Source organism: Rhinoraja longicauda, chromosome 36 (genome assembly GCF_053455715.1).
Source record: "Rhinoraja longicauda isolate Sanriku21f chromosome 36, sRhiLon1.1, whole genome shotgun sequence".
Taxonomy (NCBI): domain Eukaryota; kingdom Metazoa; phylum Chordata; class Chondrichthyes; order Rajiformes; family Arhynchobatidae; genus Rhinoraja; species Rhinoraja longicauda.
Window position 1 is genome coordinate 4,494,404 of NC_135988.1, and position 12,558 is coordinate 4,506,961.

At 51.4% G+C, this 12,558-nt stretch overlaps 1 protein-coding gene across 1 annotated transcript in view; it reads right to left on the reverse strand.

Annotated features, from left to right (window-relative positions):
* LOC144610174 (fibroblast growth factor receptor 1-like) overlaps positions 1 to 12,558 on the reverse strand; it is a 136,176-nt gene that overhangs the window by 27,589 nt on the left and 96,029 nt on the right. Inside the window, 2 exon segments of the mRNA XM_078428726.1 lie at positions 1,389 to 1,510; positions 8,433 to 8,578. Coding sequence (XP_078284852.1) covers positions 1,389 to 1,510; positions 8,433 to 8,578 — 268 coding nt within the window.

A 12,558-nucleotide genomic window follows, 5' to 3' on the forward strand; every position in this document is an offset into this window, starting at 1 on the left:
GAGGGAGAGAGTGTGAGAGGGAGTGGGAGAGAGAGAGTGGGAGAGGGAGGGAGTGTGAGAGGGAGAGAGAGGGGGAGGGAGAGGAAGAGATATGGGAAAGAGAGGTAGAGGGGGAGGGAAAGAGAGTGGGAGGAAGTGAGAGGGAGAGAGGGGGGGAGGGAAGGAGGGAGCAGGAGACAGAGAATGAGAGGGAAAGAGGAGAGTGGGAGAGGGAGTGGGAAAGAGAGACGGGGAGATGGGGAGAAAGAAGGTGGAGAGAGAGAGAGATAGAGAGGGATGGAGAAAGAGAGAGATGGACAGAGAGAGGGAGATGGAGAGAGAGAGAGAGAGAGAGAGAGAGAGAGAGAGAGAGAGAGAGAGAGAGAGAGAGAGAGAGAGCGGGAGGGATGGAGAGCATGAGTGTGTGTTCACTGATCAACAGCAGTGCTGGCAGAGTGTAGGAGGGGTGATGGAGTGGTCCTCTCCCCCCGGGCTCCAGCCTGACCCAGGTTAAACCAGCACTGGTCCTGAGCATGGCGGAGATTCCAACAGCATTCCCCACCGCGCTCCCACCCAACTCACCGCCTGCACCGAGAAAGACCACAGGCCGAGTGCTGGAGTAACTCAGCGGGTCGGGCAGCATCTCTGGAGAACATGGACAGGTGACGTTACGAGGTGACACCATCCTTTAGACTGACGGCAAAGCCTTCTTCAGGCAGATCAGTGTGAATAAGGGACCCGACGTGAAACGTGACCTATCCAGGTTATCCTGAGTTACTCCAGCACCTGTAGTCAGGTTCGAACTGGGTCTCTGGCCCTGCAAGGCAGTGGGTCTACCGTGAGGCAGTGGGTCTACCGTGAGGCAGTGGGTCTACCGTGAGGCAGTGGGTCTACCGTGAGGCAGTGGGTCTACCGTGAGGCAGTGGGTCTACCGTGAGGCAGTGGGTCTACCGTGAGGCAGTGGGTCTACCGTGAGGCAGTGGGTCTACCGTGAGGCAGTGGGTCTACCGTGAGGCAGGAGCTCTACCGTGAGGCAGTGGGTCTACCGTGAGAATGGGGGAGGAAGAGAGAGTGGGAGGAAGAGAGAGGGAGAGTGAGAGCAAGAGGGGGGGGCGGGGAGGGAAGGGGGGAGCAGGAGAGAGAGAATGAGAGGAGAGGGAAAGAGTAGGAGAGTGGGAGAGGGAATGGGAAAGAGAGACAGAGGGAGATGGAGAGAGAGGAGAGAGAGAGGGATGGAGAAAGAGAGAGATAGACAGAGAGAGGGAGATGGAGAGAGAGAGAAAGGAAGGGAGAGAGGGTGGGAGAGAGAGCGGGATGGAGTTCTACCCGTGTTGCCACGGTTGCAGGGAGCTGTGGACTGGGATCGTGGGATCGCTCTGTACGTCGTGGCTGTGACGGACGGGCCTCACCTTTCAACATCTTCACGGCCACGGTGACCGGCCGGCTGGGCTTCTCCTTGTCCAGGCCGATGGTTTCTCCCATCACCACTTGTCCAAAGCACCCCTCGCCCAGAGGCTTCCCCCGGGTTAGCCTGAGGGGGGAGACAAGAAACACACACACAGGCCGTGAGGTGTCAATGGGGCAGCACGCTGAATATCTGACGCACTACTCAGATCATTAGATAGGAGTAGAACTAGGCCATTCGGCCCATCAAGTCTACTCCGCCATTCAACCGTGGCTAATCTATCTCTCCTAACCCAATTCTCCGGCCTTCTCCCCATAACCCCATGACACCCGTACTAATCAAGAATCTATCTATCTCTGCCTTAAATATATCCACTGACTTGGCCTCCACAGCCTTCTGTGGCAAAGAATTCAACAGATTCACCACCCTCTGACTAAAGAAATTCCTCCTTGTCTCCTTCCTAAAAGAACGTCCTTTAATTCTGAGGCTGTGATCTCTAGTCCTAGACTCTCCCACTAGTGGAAACATCCTCTCCACATCCACTCTATCCAGGCCACTCACTATTCTGTGTGTTTCAATGAGGTCCCCTTTCATTCTTCCAAACTCCAGCGAGTACAGGCCCAGTGCCGACAAACGCTCATCGTATGTTAACCCACTCATTCCTGGGATGGTTCTTGTAAACCTCCTCTGGACCCTCTCCAGAGCCAGCACATCCTTCCTCAGATGTGGGGCCCACAACTGCTCCACCCGCAGCAGCGGCCTCGTGCGCCAATGCAGAGCAGGTTGCAGTGATGCAGCTGGTTGCAGTTGGCATCGGCCCTCGGTCACAAACTCCAGGGAACCATGCCGCTTCACGTCGCTCAGTGCTCGAGAATCAAGCGACCATTGGCGTTAAAGAAAGTTAGTTTAGTTTACAATGAAGACAGACACAAAATGCTGGAGTAACTCAACGGGTCAGGCAGCATCACTGGAGGAAAAGGATGGATGATGTTTAGTTTAGTTTGGAGACACAGCGTGGAAACAGGCTCTTCCATCCACCGAGTCCACGCCGACCCGCGATCCCCCACTCACTAGTTAGAAACATAGAAAATAGGTGCAGGAGGAGGCCATTCGGCCCTTCGAGCCTGCACCGCCATTCAATATGATCATGGCTGATCATCCAACTCAGTATCCCGTACCTGCCTTCTCTCCATACCCCCTGATCCCTTTAGCCACAAGGGCCACATCTAACTCCCTCTTAAATATAGCCAATGAACTGGCCTCAACTACCTTCTGTGGCAGAGAATTCCACAGATTCGCCACTCTCTGTGTGAAAAAAAACTTTCTCATCTCGGTCCTAAAACTGTGACCCCTTGTTCTGGACTTCCCCAACATCGGGAACAATCTTCCTGCATCTAGCCTGTCCAACCCCTTAAGAATTTTGTTCGTTTCTCTAAGATCCTCCCTCAATCTTCTAAATTCCAGCGAGTACAAGCCGAGTCTATCCAGTCTTTCTTCATATGAAAGTCCTGCCATCCCAGGTTCCATCCTACATGCTCGGGACACGCTACAGAAGCCAATTGACCTCCAAACCCGCACGTCTTTGGGGAGTGGCAGGAAACCGGAGCACCCAGAGGGAGCCCACACGGTCACGGGGAGAACGTACAAACATACAGACCTCCAAACAAACGTACAGACAGCAGCCGAGGTCAGGATTCAACCCGGGTCTCTGGCGCTGTGAGGCAGCAACTCTACCGCTGCACCCTGTCTCTTTCCCAAAGAAATCTGTATTTTGTTTTGAGTCACAGCATCACAGAGAGACGTGTTATGTTTGATTAAAGGGTCGGCTTACTTCAATCTCCTGCCTCTTCTTGCTATCAGTGTAGGCCACGTTAATTTTCACTTTATTTGGTTTGGAGATGCAGCAGGGAAAAAGGCCCTTTGGCCCACAGGGTCCATGCTGACCATTTTGGTGCATCGGCTTGCTGACGTATTTCCACAAGAACGCTCCCATCCCCTGCACTTGACTCTTTTCCAATTCATCTGTCCGACATGTTGGTTCCAGTGTGGTGACCCTTAGCTCACTGTCCCAGAACATCCAAGACAATCACCCCACCCTTTTGAATCTTTAAAAACCTGGAAGTATAACACCATTTTCAAATGTTCTACAACTATTTCCTGCACTCTGTATCTTCCCCTTTGCTCCATCTATTAGTTTAGTTTAGTTTAGTTTAGAGATACAGCGCGGAAACAGGCCCTTCGGCCCACCGGGTCCGCGCCGACCAGCGATCCCCGCACACTAACACTATCCTACACCCACTAGGGACAATTTTTTTACATTTACCAAGCCAATTAACCTACAAACCTGCACGTCTTTGGAGTGTGGGAGGAAACCGAAGATCCTGGAGAAAACCCACGCAGGTCACGGGGAGAACGTGCAAACTCTGTACAGACAGCACCTGTGGTCGGGATCGAACCCGGGTCTCCGGCGCTGCATTCGCTGTAAGGCGGCAACTCTACCGCTGCGCCACCGTGCTGCCCTATTGCACCTGAGTTTGACTTGATTGTAATTATGTATGGTGTATCTGATCATAAGATGTAGGAGCAGATTAGGCCATTCAGCCCATTCAGTCTGCTGCTCCCCCATTCAATCAAGGTTGATCTATCTTTCCCTCTCAACCCCATTCTCCTGCCCTCTCCCCACAACCTTTGACTTCCGTACGAATCTAGAACCTACCAATTTCCGCTTTAACAACACCCACTGACTTGGCCTCCACAGCCATCTGTGGCAATGAATTCCACAGATTCACCATCCTCCGGCTGAGGAAATTCCTCCTCATCTCCAATCTAAAGTTACGCCCTTTAATTCTGAGGTTGTGGCCTCTGGTCCTAGACTCTCCCACTAGTGGAAACATCCTCTCCACATCCACTCTATCCAGGCCTTTCATTATTCGGTAAGTTTCAATGAGATCCTCCCCACATCCTCTAAACTCCAGCGTGTACAGGCCCACACACAATATGATAGTATGGATAGTATGCAGGACAAAGCTTCTCTCTGTCCTGAGTGCACATGACTATAATAAACATCAACCTAACAAAAATAGCCCGTCTTTTGATTCTCCTTACTGAAATGCCCTAGCTCACATTTTGTTTTCAAGAGAGTTAGATTTAGCTCTTACTGCTGAAGGAATCAAGGGATATGGGGAGAAGGCAGGAACGGGGTACTGATTTTAGAATGATCAGCCATGATCATATTGAATGGCGGATTGGACACATTAGAGGCAGGAAACATGTTCCCAATGTTGGGGGAGTCCAGAACAAGGGGCCACAGTTTAAGAATAAGGGGTAGGCCATTTAGAACGGAGATGAGGAAGAACTTTTTCAGTCAGAGAGCGGTGAAGGTGTGGAATTCTCTGCCTCAGAAGGCAGTGGAGGCCAGTTCGTTGGATGCTTTCAAGAGAGAGCTGGATAGAGCTCTTAAGGATAGCGGAGTGAGGGGGTATGGGGAGAAGGCAGGAACGGGGTACTGATTGAGAGTGATCAGCCATGATCGCATTGAATGGCGGTGCTGGCTCGAAGGGCTGAATGGCCTACTCCTGCACCTATTGTCTATTGTCTATTGTCTATTGCAGATGCTGGTTCAAATTGCTGGAGTAACTCAGCAGGACAGGCAGCATCTCTGGAGAAAAGGAATGGGTGATGTTTCAGGTTGAGCCCCTTCTTCAGACTTCTTTGGGTCCGTAGAAGGGTCTCGACCCTGAAACGCCATCTATTCCTTCTCTCCAGAGATGCTGCCTGTCCCGCTGAGTTACTCCAGCATTTTGTGTCTGACCTCACACTTTCCGACATTAAACTCGTGTTTGCCAATTTCTCACCCACTCAAGTCAATGTATTTATATCCTGCTGCACAGTCCAAATATCCTCATTGCAACACTCCCACCCACGTAGTCTTGTGTCATCGGCTAACTCGGAAACAGTGCAATCTGCCCTCTCCCTCACATCTTTAATATAAATAGTAAATAAACCACAGACTAAGCGACTAATCTCTGGAGCACTCCACTAATTACATCCTTCCAGCCTGATCAACACACATTTATTCCAACACACAGCCTTCTGTGCGTTAGTCAATCATCAAATGCTCACGTATTTTTTTCCACCCCCACCCCCCACTCCCACCCAGTACCATGTGCTCTAATCTTCCGCACCAGCTTTGCTAATGAGACACCTTGTTAAATGTTTTCTACAAGCTCAAAGCCAATGCATCTAAAGATAGACACAAAGTGCAGGTCTAGCTCAGCGGGTCAAGCAGCATCTCCGGAGAAAAGGAACAGGTGGATGTTTCGGATCAAGACCCTTCCTCAGACAAGAGCGCCTTGATTTAGCTTGGCCGCATTAAGCCTTTGTAAATAATCGGTTATATCTTCCTTGATTACAGACTCCAGCATCTTGGCTGCATCCGACATCAGGCTATGATTTCTGGTTCCCACCACAGCCCACACAGGGCGGCACGGTGGCGCGGCCGTAGAGTTCCCGCCTTACAGCGAATGCAGCGCCGGAGACCCGGGTTCCATCCCGACTGCGGGTGCTGTCTGTACGGAGTTTGTACGTTCTCCCCGTGACCTGCGTGGGTTTTCTCCGAGATCTTCGGTTTCCTCCCACACTCCAAAGACGTGCAGGTTTGTAGGTTAATTGGCTTGGTATAATGTTTTTTTTAAAATTGTCCCCAGTGTGTGTAAGACTGTGTTAATGTGCGGGGATCGCTGATCGGTGCGGACCCGGTGGGCCGAAGGGCCTGTTTCCGCGCTGTATCTCTAAACTAGAGAAGAAGTATGAAGAAGGGTCTCGACCCGAAACGTCACCCATTCCTTCTCTCCTGAGATGCTGCCTGACCTGCTGAGTTACTCCAGCATTTTGTGAATAAATACCTTCGATTTGTACCAGCATCTGCAGTTATTTTCTTAAACTAAACTCTAAACACTTGAACAATGGAGTCCATTTGAGATGTTCGCAATCAGTTGATACCTTTTGCGAACTTGGCAAGTTCTGTGAAACTTTGTTCATTGGTTCTACCATCCATGTAGCTCCTTCCTTTAAAACCCTTGGATCAGATCAATGGGAGAGTGGATTTAGAAAGGCTGTTTCCACTAGTGGGAGAGTCTATGACCAGAGGGCACAGCCTCAGGATAAAAGGCTGCACCATCAGGATGGAGATGAAGAGGAATTCCTCTCGCCAGAGAGTGGTGAATCTGTGGAATTCATTGCCACAGCCCACTGTGACTGTCATTATGTATTATTAAAGCGGAGATTGATAGGTTCTAGATTAGTACGGGCGTCAAAGATAACAAGGAGAAGGCAGGAGAATGGGGTTGAGCGTGAATGATAGACCAGTCACGATTGAATGGCGGAGTAGACTTGATGGGCCGAATGGCCTAATTCTGCTCCTATGCCTGATGGGTTTCTGGTGACTTTAGTGCTATTGGTTATTCCCAGTGGCAGGGATTGTAAAAGGTTCTTCTGTGTGGTCTTTGGGCCACCGGCATTATCCTCCACCGTAAACAATGGTGCAAAGTGCTCGTTCAACCCATCGGCTACTTAACAATAGACACACAATGCTGAAGTAATTCAGCTGGAGTAACTCCTGGAGGATCAGGCAGCATCGCTGGAGAGAAGGAATGAGTAGAGAGCCTTCTTGGCCCGAAACGTCACCCATTCCTTCTCTCCAGAGATGCTGCCCGTCCCGCTGAGTTACTCCAGCATCTTGTGCCTATCTTCGATGTAAACCAGCATCTGCAGTTCCTTCCTACACATTTTATCTGCCATTTACTGGCGTTAATTCTCCCTCGGTTCCCACTCCCTTCATTACACATCCCTAAATGCTCTTGCAGTTGCTTCCTAGTATAGTAGTATAGTATAGAACTTTATTGTCATTCGGTACAAGTACCGAACGAAATTACAGCAGTCACAAAACACAACAAAAAAAAGAAAAAAGTGCACAGGACACACGACCCCAAGACAAACATCCATCACAGTGAGTCCAAACACCCCCTCACCCCCTAGTGTGTGTAGGATAGTGTTAATGTGCGGGGATCGCTGGGCGGCGCGGACCCGGTGGGCCGAAGGGCCTGTTTCCGAGCTGTATCTCTAAAAAAAAAAAAAAAAGAATCTATCTATCTTTGCCTTAAAAATATCCACTGACTTGGCCTCCACAGCCCTCTGTGGCAAAGACCATTCTTTAACACTATAGCTATGACCTCTAGTCCTAGACTCTCCCACTAGTGGAAACATCCGCCCCACATCCAGGCCTGTCACTATTCGGTAAGTTTGAATGAGGTTTCCCCTCCTCATCCTTCTCAACTCCAGCGAGGACAAGCCCACAGTGCCGGCAAACGTTCATCTGTATGGAGGAGTCCCAGGAGATCATCTCCACACACTGACAGTGCCGGAGGTCAGGATTGAACTGGGGGTCTGTGGAGCGGTGAGGCAGCAGCTCCACCCGCTGCGTCGACATGCAGCCCGTTAGTCCAACGGCCACTCACACCCCTGATTCCACAGGTTGAGGAGGGAATGACCTCCCAATGCCGGCCATCCACCAAATGCTCAGCCTCGCCGGATGCTGACTGACTGAGAGAGCGACATAGAAAAATAAGTGCAGGAGTAGGCCATTCGGCCCTTCGAGCCAGCACTGCCATTCCATACGATCATGGCTGATCATCCAAAATCAGTACCCCGTTCCTGCTTTCTCCCCATATCCCTTGATACCGTTAACCCTAATATCTATATCTAATTCTCTTGAAAACATCCAGTTAATTGGCCTCCACTGCTTTCTGTGGCAGAGAATTCCAGATTCACAACTCTCTGGTTGAAAAGGTTTTTCCTCATCTCAGTCCTAAATGGCCTACCCCTTATGCTTAAACTGTGCGACCCCTGGTTCTGGACTCCCCCAACAGGGGGAACATTTTTCCTGCATCCAGCCTGTCCAATGTTTTACGAATTGTACATGTTCCTATAAGATCCCCTCTCATCCTTCTAGATTCCAGTGAATACCAGCCCGGTCGAAGTGGTCGCTCACCTGTCTCTGGAGAACTCCCAGCGAGGGTCTTCGGGCAGCTCGAACTCCGAGACCCCCGCCAGCATGGGCGTCCCGTTGGACGAGTGTCGGGTGGTACGTACCAACAGGACCCCCGAGTGCATGGAGGAGCTGGAGTCGACGGACACCTGTGGTGTGATGGGAGGGAGGGAGGGAGAGAGAGAGAGGACAGTGTGGTTAGAGACCTGCATCACCTTCCTCTGCCCTCAGAATGGGGCCCGGAGGGAGGTTTAGTTTAGTTTTGTTTAGAGATATAGCACGGAAACAGGCCCTTTGGCCCATCGGGCCCATGCTGACCTGTTCATTAGCACCATCCTACACTCACTGGGAACAATTTACAGAGGCCAATTAACCTACAAACCCGCACGCCTTTGAATGTCGAAGGAAACCGGAGCACCCGGAGAAAACCCACGCAGTCACGGGGAGAACGTACAGCAGTCTTTCTGGTGACTGGTTAGGGAATGAGATAACACAGAAGGCAGTGGAGGCCAATTGACTGGATGTCTTCAAGAGAGAGTTAGATCTAGCTCTTAGGGCAAACGGAATCAAGGGATGATGGGGAAAAAAGCAGGAACGGGGTACTGACTTTGGATGATCAGCCATGATTGTATTGAATGGCGTTGCTGGCTCGATGGGCCGAATGGCCTCCTCCTGCACCCCTGTTTTCTATGTTTCTAATAACTGGTGTGAACAAGTGGTCTACGGTCAGCACGGTGTTGGTGGGCCGAAGGGCCTGTTTCCGTGTGGAATCTCCAAACTAAACTCAATGGAGTTTCTTCCCACATCCTAAAGAGCAGTTTAGCTTATTGCTTTCCGCTGTACCTCGGTACACGTGACGATGAAATAAACGGAAGTCTTTGGGATGTGGGATGAAACTCCATCTGGTTTAGTCTAGAGATAGGACATGGAAACAAGGCTCTTCGGCCCACTAGCTCCATGCTGACCATCGATCACTTGTTCCCACCAGTTATAGAAACACAGAAAATAGGTGCAGGAGGAGGCCATTCGGCCCTTCGAGCCATTCAATATGATCATGGCTGATCATCCCAAATCATTACCCTGTTCATTCACGAGTTCCACATTATCCCATTCCCCATAAACTGGGGAGAGGGGGGTGGGGGGGGGGCAATTTTACGAGGGTCAATTAACCTACAAACCCGCACGTCTTTGGGATGTGGGAGGAAGCCAGAGCACCCGGAGAAAACCCACGTGGTCACGGGGAGAACGTACAATTTCCGCTCAGACAGCTGAGGGAGTAGCTCTACCACTGTGCCGCCCCGGTGCTCCTGCCCATCCCAGTCCGAAATGTCAGTTTGGCCATTTCCCTCCATAGACGCTGCCTGACCCGCTGAGTTCCTCCATCACTTTGTGTTTCTCTTGCTCCAGAAACCAGAGAGAACTGAACTACTATCTATCTCATTGGTGACCCTCAGATTATCCTTGATCGGACTTTGCTGGCTTTACTTTGCACTAAATGTTGTTCCCTCAGCATGTATTTCACCACCGGGTGGCGCCAGCAATGGCTGCCTTGCCAACAGTCTGTCCGTCCCTTCCTTCTTTGTTGTTTTATAGTATGTGTTAAATGTATGTTTTAGTGTTCTTTAGCTTGTTTTATGGGGGGGGGGGGGGGGGTTGGGGAATTTGTTTTTAATCTCTTACCTCGACGGAGATGCGATTTTTTCCCACATTGTATCTCCGTCCGCACTGCGGCCTAACATCGAGGGGCTGGCGGCCTTTGCTGGAGACCGACTTCGGGAGCTCCAACGGCGGGACTTACCATCGCGGAGCCCGCGATCCCTGTCAAGGATTGACCTTGTAGCTCCAACCACGAGAGTGTGCGGACTTTAGCATCGTGGAGCTCGCGGTCCCTGGTTAGAGACCGCCTTCGGGAGCTCCTGGCCGCGGGAGCTTCAACCGCCTGGATGCAGGAGCTTCGACCGTCCAGACTACGGGGGCTTCGATCACCCCGAATACGGGGGGCTTCGACCGCCCCGACGCAGGAGCTTCGACCGCCCCGACTACGGGGGCTTCGATCGCCGGCTGCGGGAGCTTCGATCACCCCGACGCTCCATTGCGTACTACACCTCAGTATAGGCGATTTCAATGGAGTGGTCCATCATGTTCCTCTAGTATCTTTGGGCAGCAGGACGGAGATGCTGTCAACCCCCCGGCTTTGCCAGTAGGAGGCAGACTCGGGCCGGGAGATTGATGCCTCGTCGAGCAGTGAGGAGGATCTCAAACCCCTTCCCCCACTGACCGCCTGCACCTGGGCTGCCCCGGGCCGCGCCCACACGCCAGGACAGGCCTCTGCCCACCTTAGTGGGTATAACTCTCGTTAATCCTCAGAGCTTCTCATTGTGTGTGCAGCACCAGCGGTCATTGCTGCCGAGATCATACACACGTGTCTGTGTGTTGTGGGAGTGTGCTCCTGGATCATTGTGTGAGCACGTTCACGGTACATGCACACACGTGTGCTTGAGTACTGAATGCATGTGCATGCCTGTTTGTATCTGGAATGTGGGCGTGTGTGTGTGTGCATTTGTGTATATGTGTGAAGTGTGTGTGTGTGTGTGTGTAGATGTGTGAAAGTGTGTGTGCGTGCGTGTGTAATGTGTATCTGGAATTTGGGTGTGTGTGTGTGTAGATGTGTGTGAGTGTGTGTGTGTAGATGTGTGTGAGTGTGTGTGCGTGTGTATGTATATGTGTATCTGGAATGTGTGTGTGTGTGTGCGTGGGCGTGTGTGTGTAGATGTGTGAGTGTGTGTGTGTGCGCGCGTATGTAATGTGTATCTGGAATGTGTGTGTGTGTGCGTGGGCGTGTGTGTGTAGATGTGTGAGAGTGTGTGTGTGTGCGTATGTAATGTGTATCTGGAATGTGGGTGTGTGTATAGATGTGTGAGAGTGTGTGTGTGTGTGAGTGTGTGTACAGGTGTGTGTGAGAGTGTGTGTGTGTGAGAGTGTGTGTGTGTACAGGTGTGTGTGAGAGTGTGTGTGTGTGTGTATGTGTGAGTGTGTGTACAGGTGTGTGTGAGAGTGTGTGTGTGTGCATGTATGAGATGAGAGGGGAATCTCATTGAAATCTACCGAATACTGAAAGTCCTGGAATAGAGTGGATGTGGAGAGGATGTTTCCGGTGGTGGGAGAGTCTAGGACCAGAGGGCACAGCCTCAGAATAAAAGGACGTACCTTTAGACAGGAGATGAAGACGTATTTCTTTAGCCAGAGGGTGGTGAACCTCTGGAATTCATTGCCATGGACTTCCAAGTCTGTTCCCATTTCCCCTATGGCTCCGTCGGCTGTGGGAGGGGGATCACTGAACGAAGCCCACCCTTCGGGGACCCCCCCACCCCCAACTCACCCAAACTGGCAGCCGCCTCGAAACCACCAGGTCCCATCAGGTACTGGTTTACTGAGCAAAGCTAATCTGTAAAACCAGTCGCTCAACCAAGAGCAGGCAAGGGTGCAGAGAGTGATAGAGTGAGGCAGTTTACCCACACTGGCCAACATGTCCCAGCTACACCAGACCCACCTGCCCACGTCTGGTCCATATCCCTCCAAACCTGTCCTATCCAAGTAGCTGTTTGTTTCCTAAACGTTGGGATAATCCCAACCTCAACTACCTCCTCCGGCAGCTCATTCCATACACACACCACCCTTTGTGTGAAAATGTTACCCCTCAGATCCCCATTACTTTTTTTTACTCCTTCACCTTAAACCCATGTCCTCTGGTCCTCGATTCACCTACTCTGGGCAAGAGGCTCTGTGCATCTACCCGATCTATTCCTCTCGTGAGAGGTCAGGGAACTGGCCTCTGGGCTTCTCGGAGCCAGGAAGGGTCACCCTTGCTCCTTGGACCAACCCAACCCAACCCAACCTCCGGCCTGTGGAGACAAGCATTCCCACCTGGGCCAACCCGACACAGCCCAGACCATCACACAAACCAACCTCCCTTCCACTGTCTCCATCTACACCTCACGCTGCCTCGGCAAGGCCAGCAGCATCATCAAGGACCAGTCTCACCCCGGCCACTCCCTCTTCTCCCCTCTCCCATCAAGCAAGAGGTACAGAAGTGTGAAAACACACACCTCCAGATTCAGGACCAGCTTCA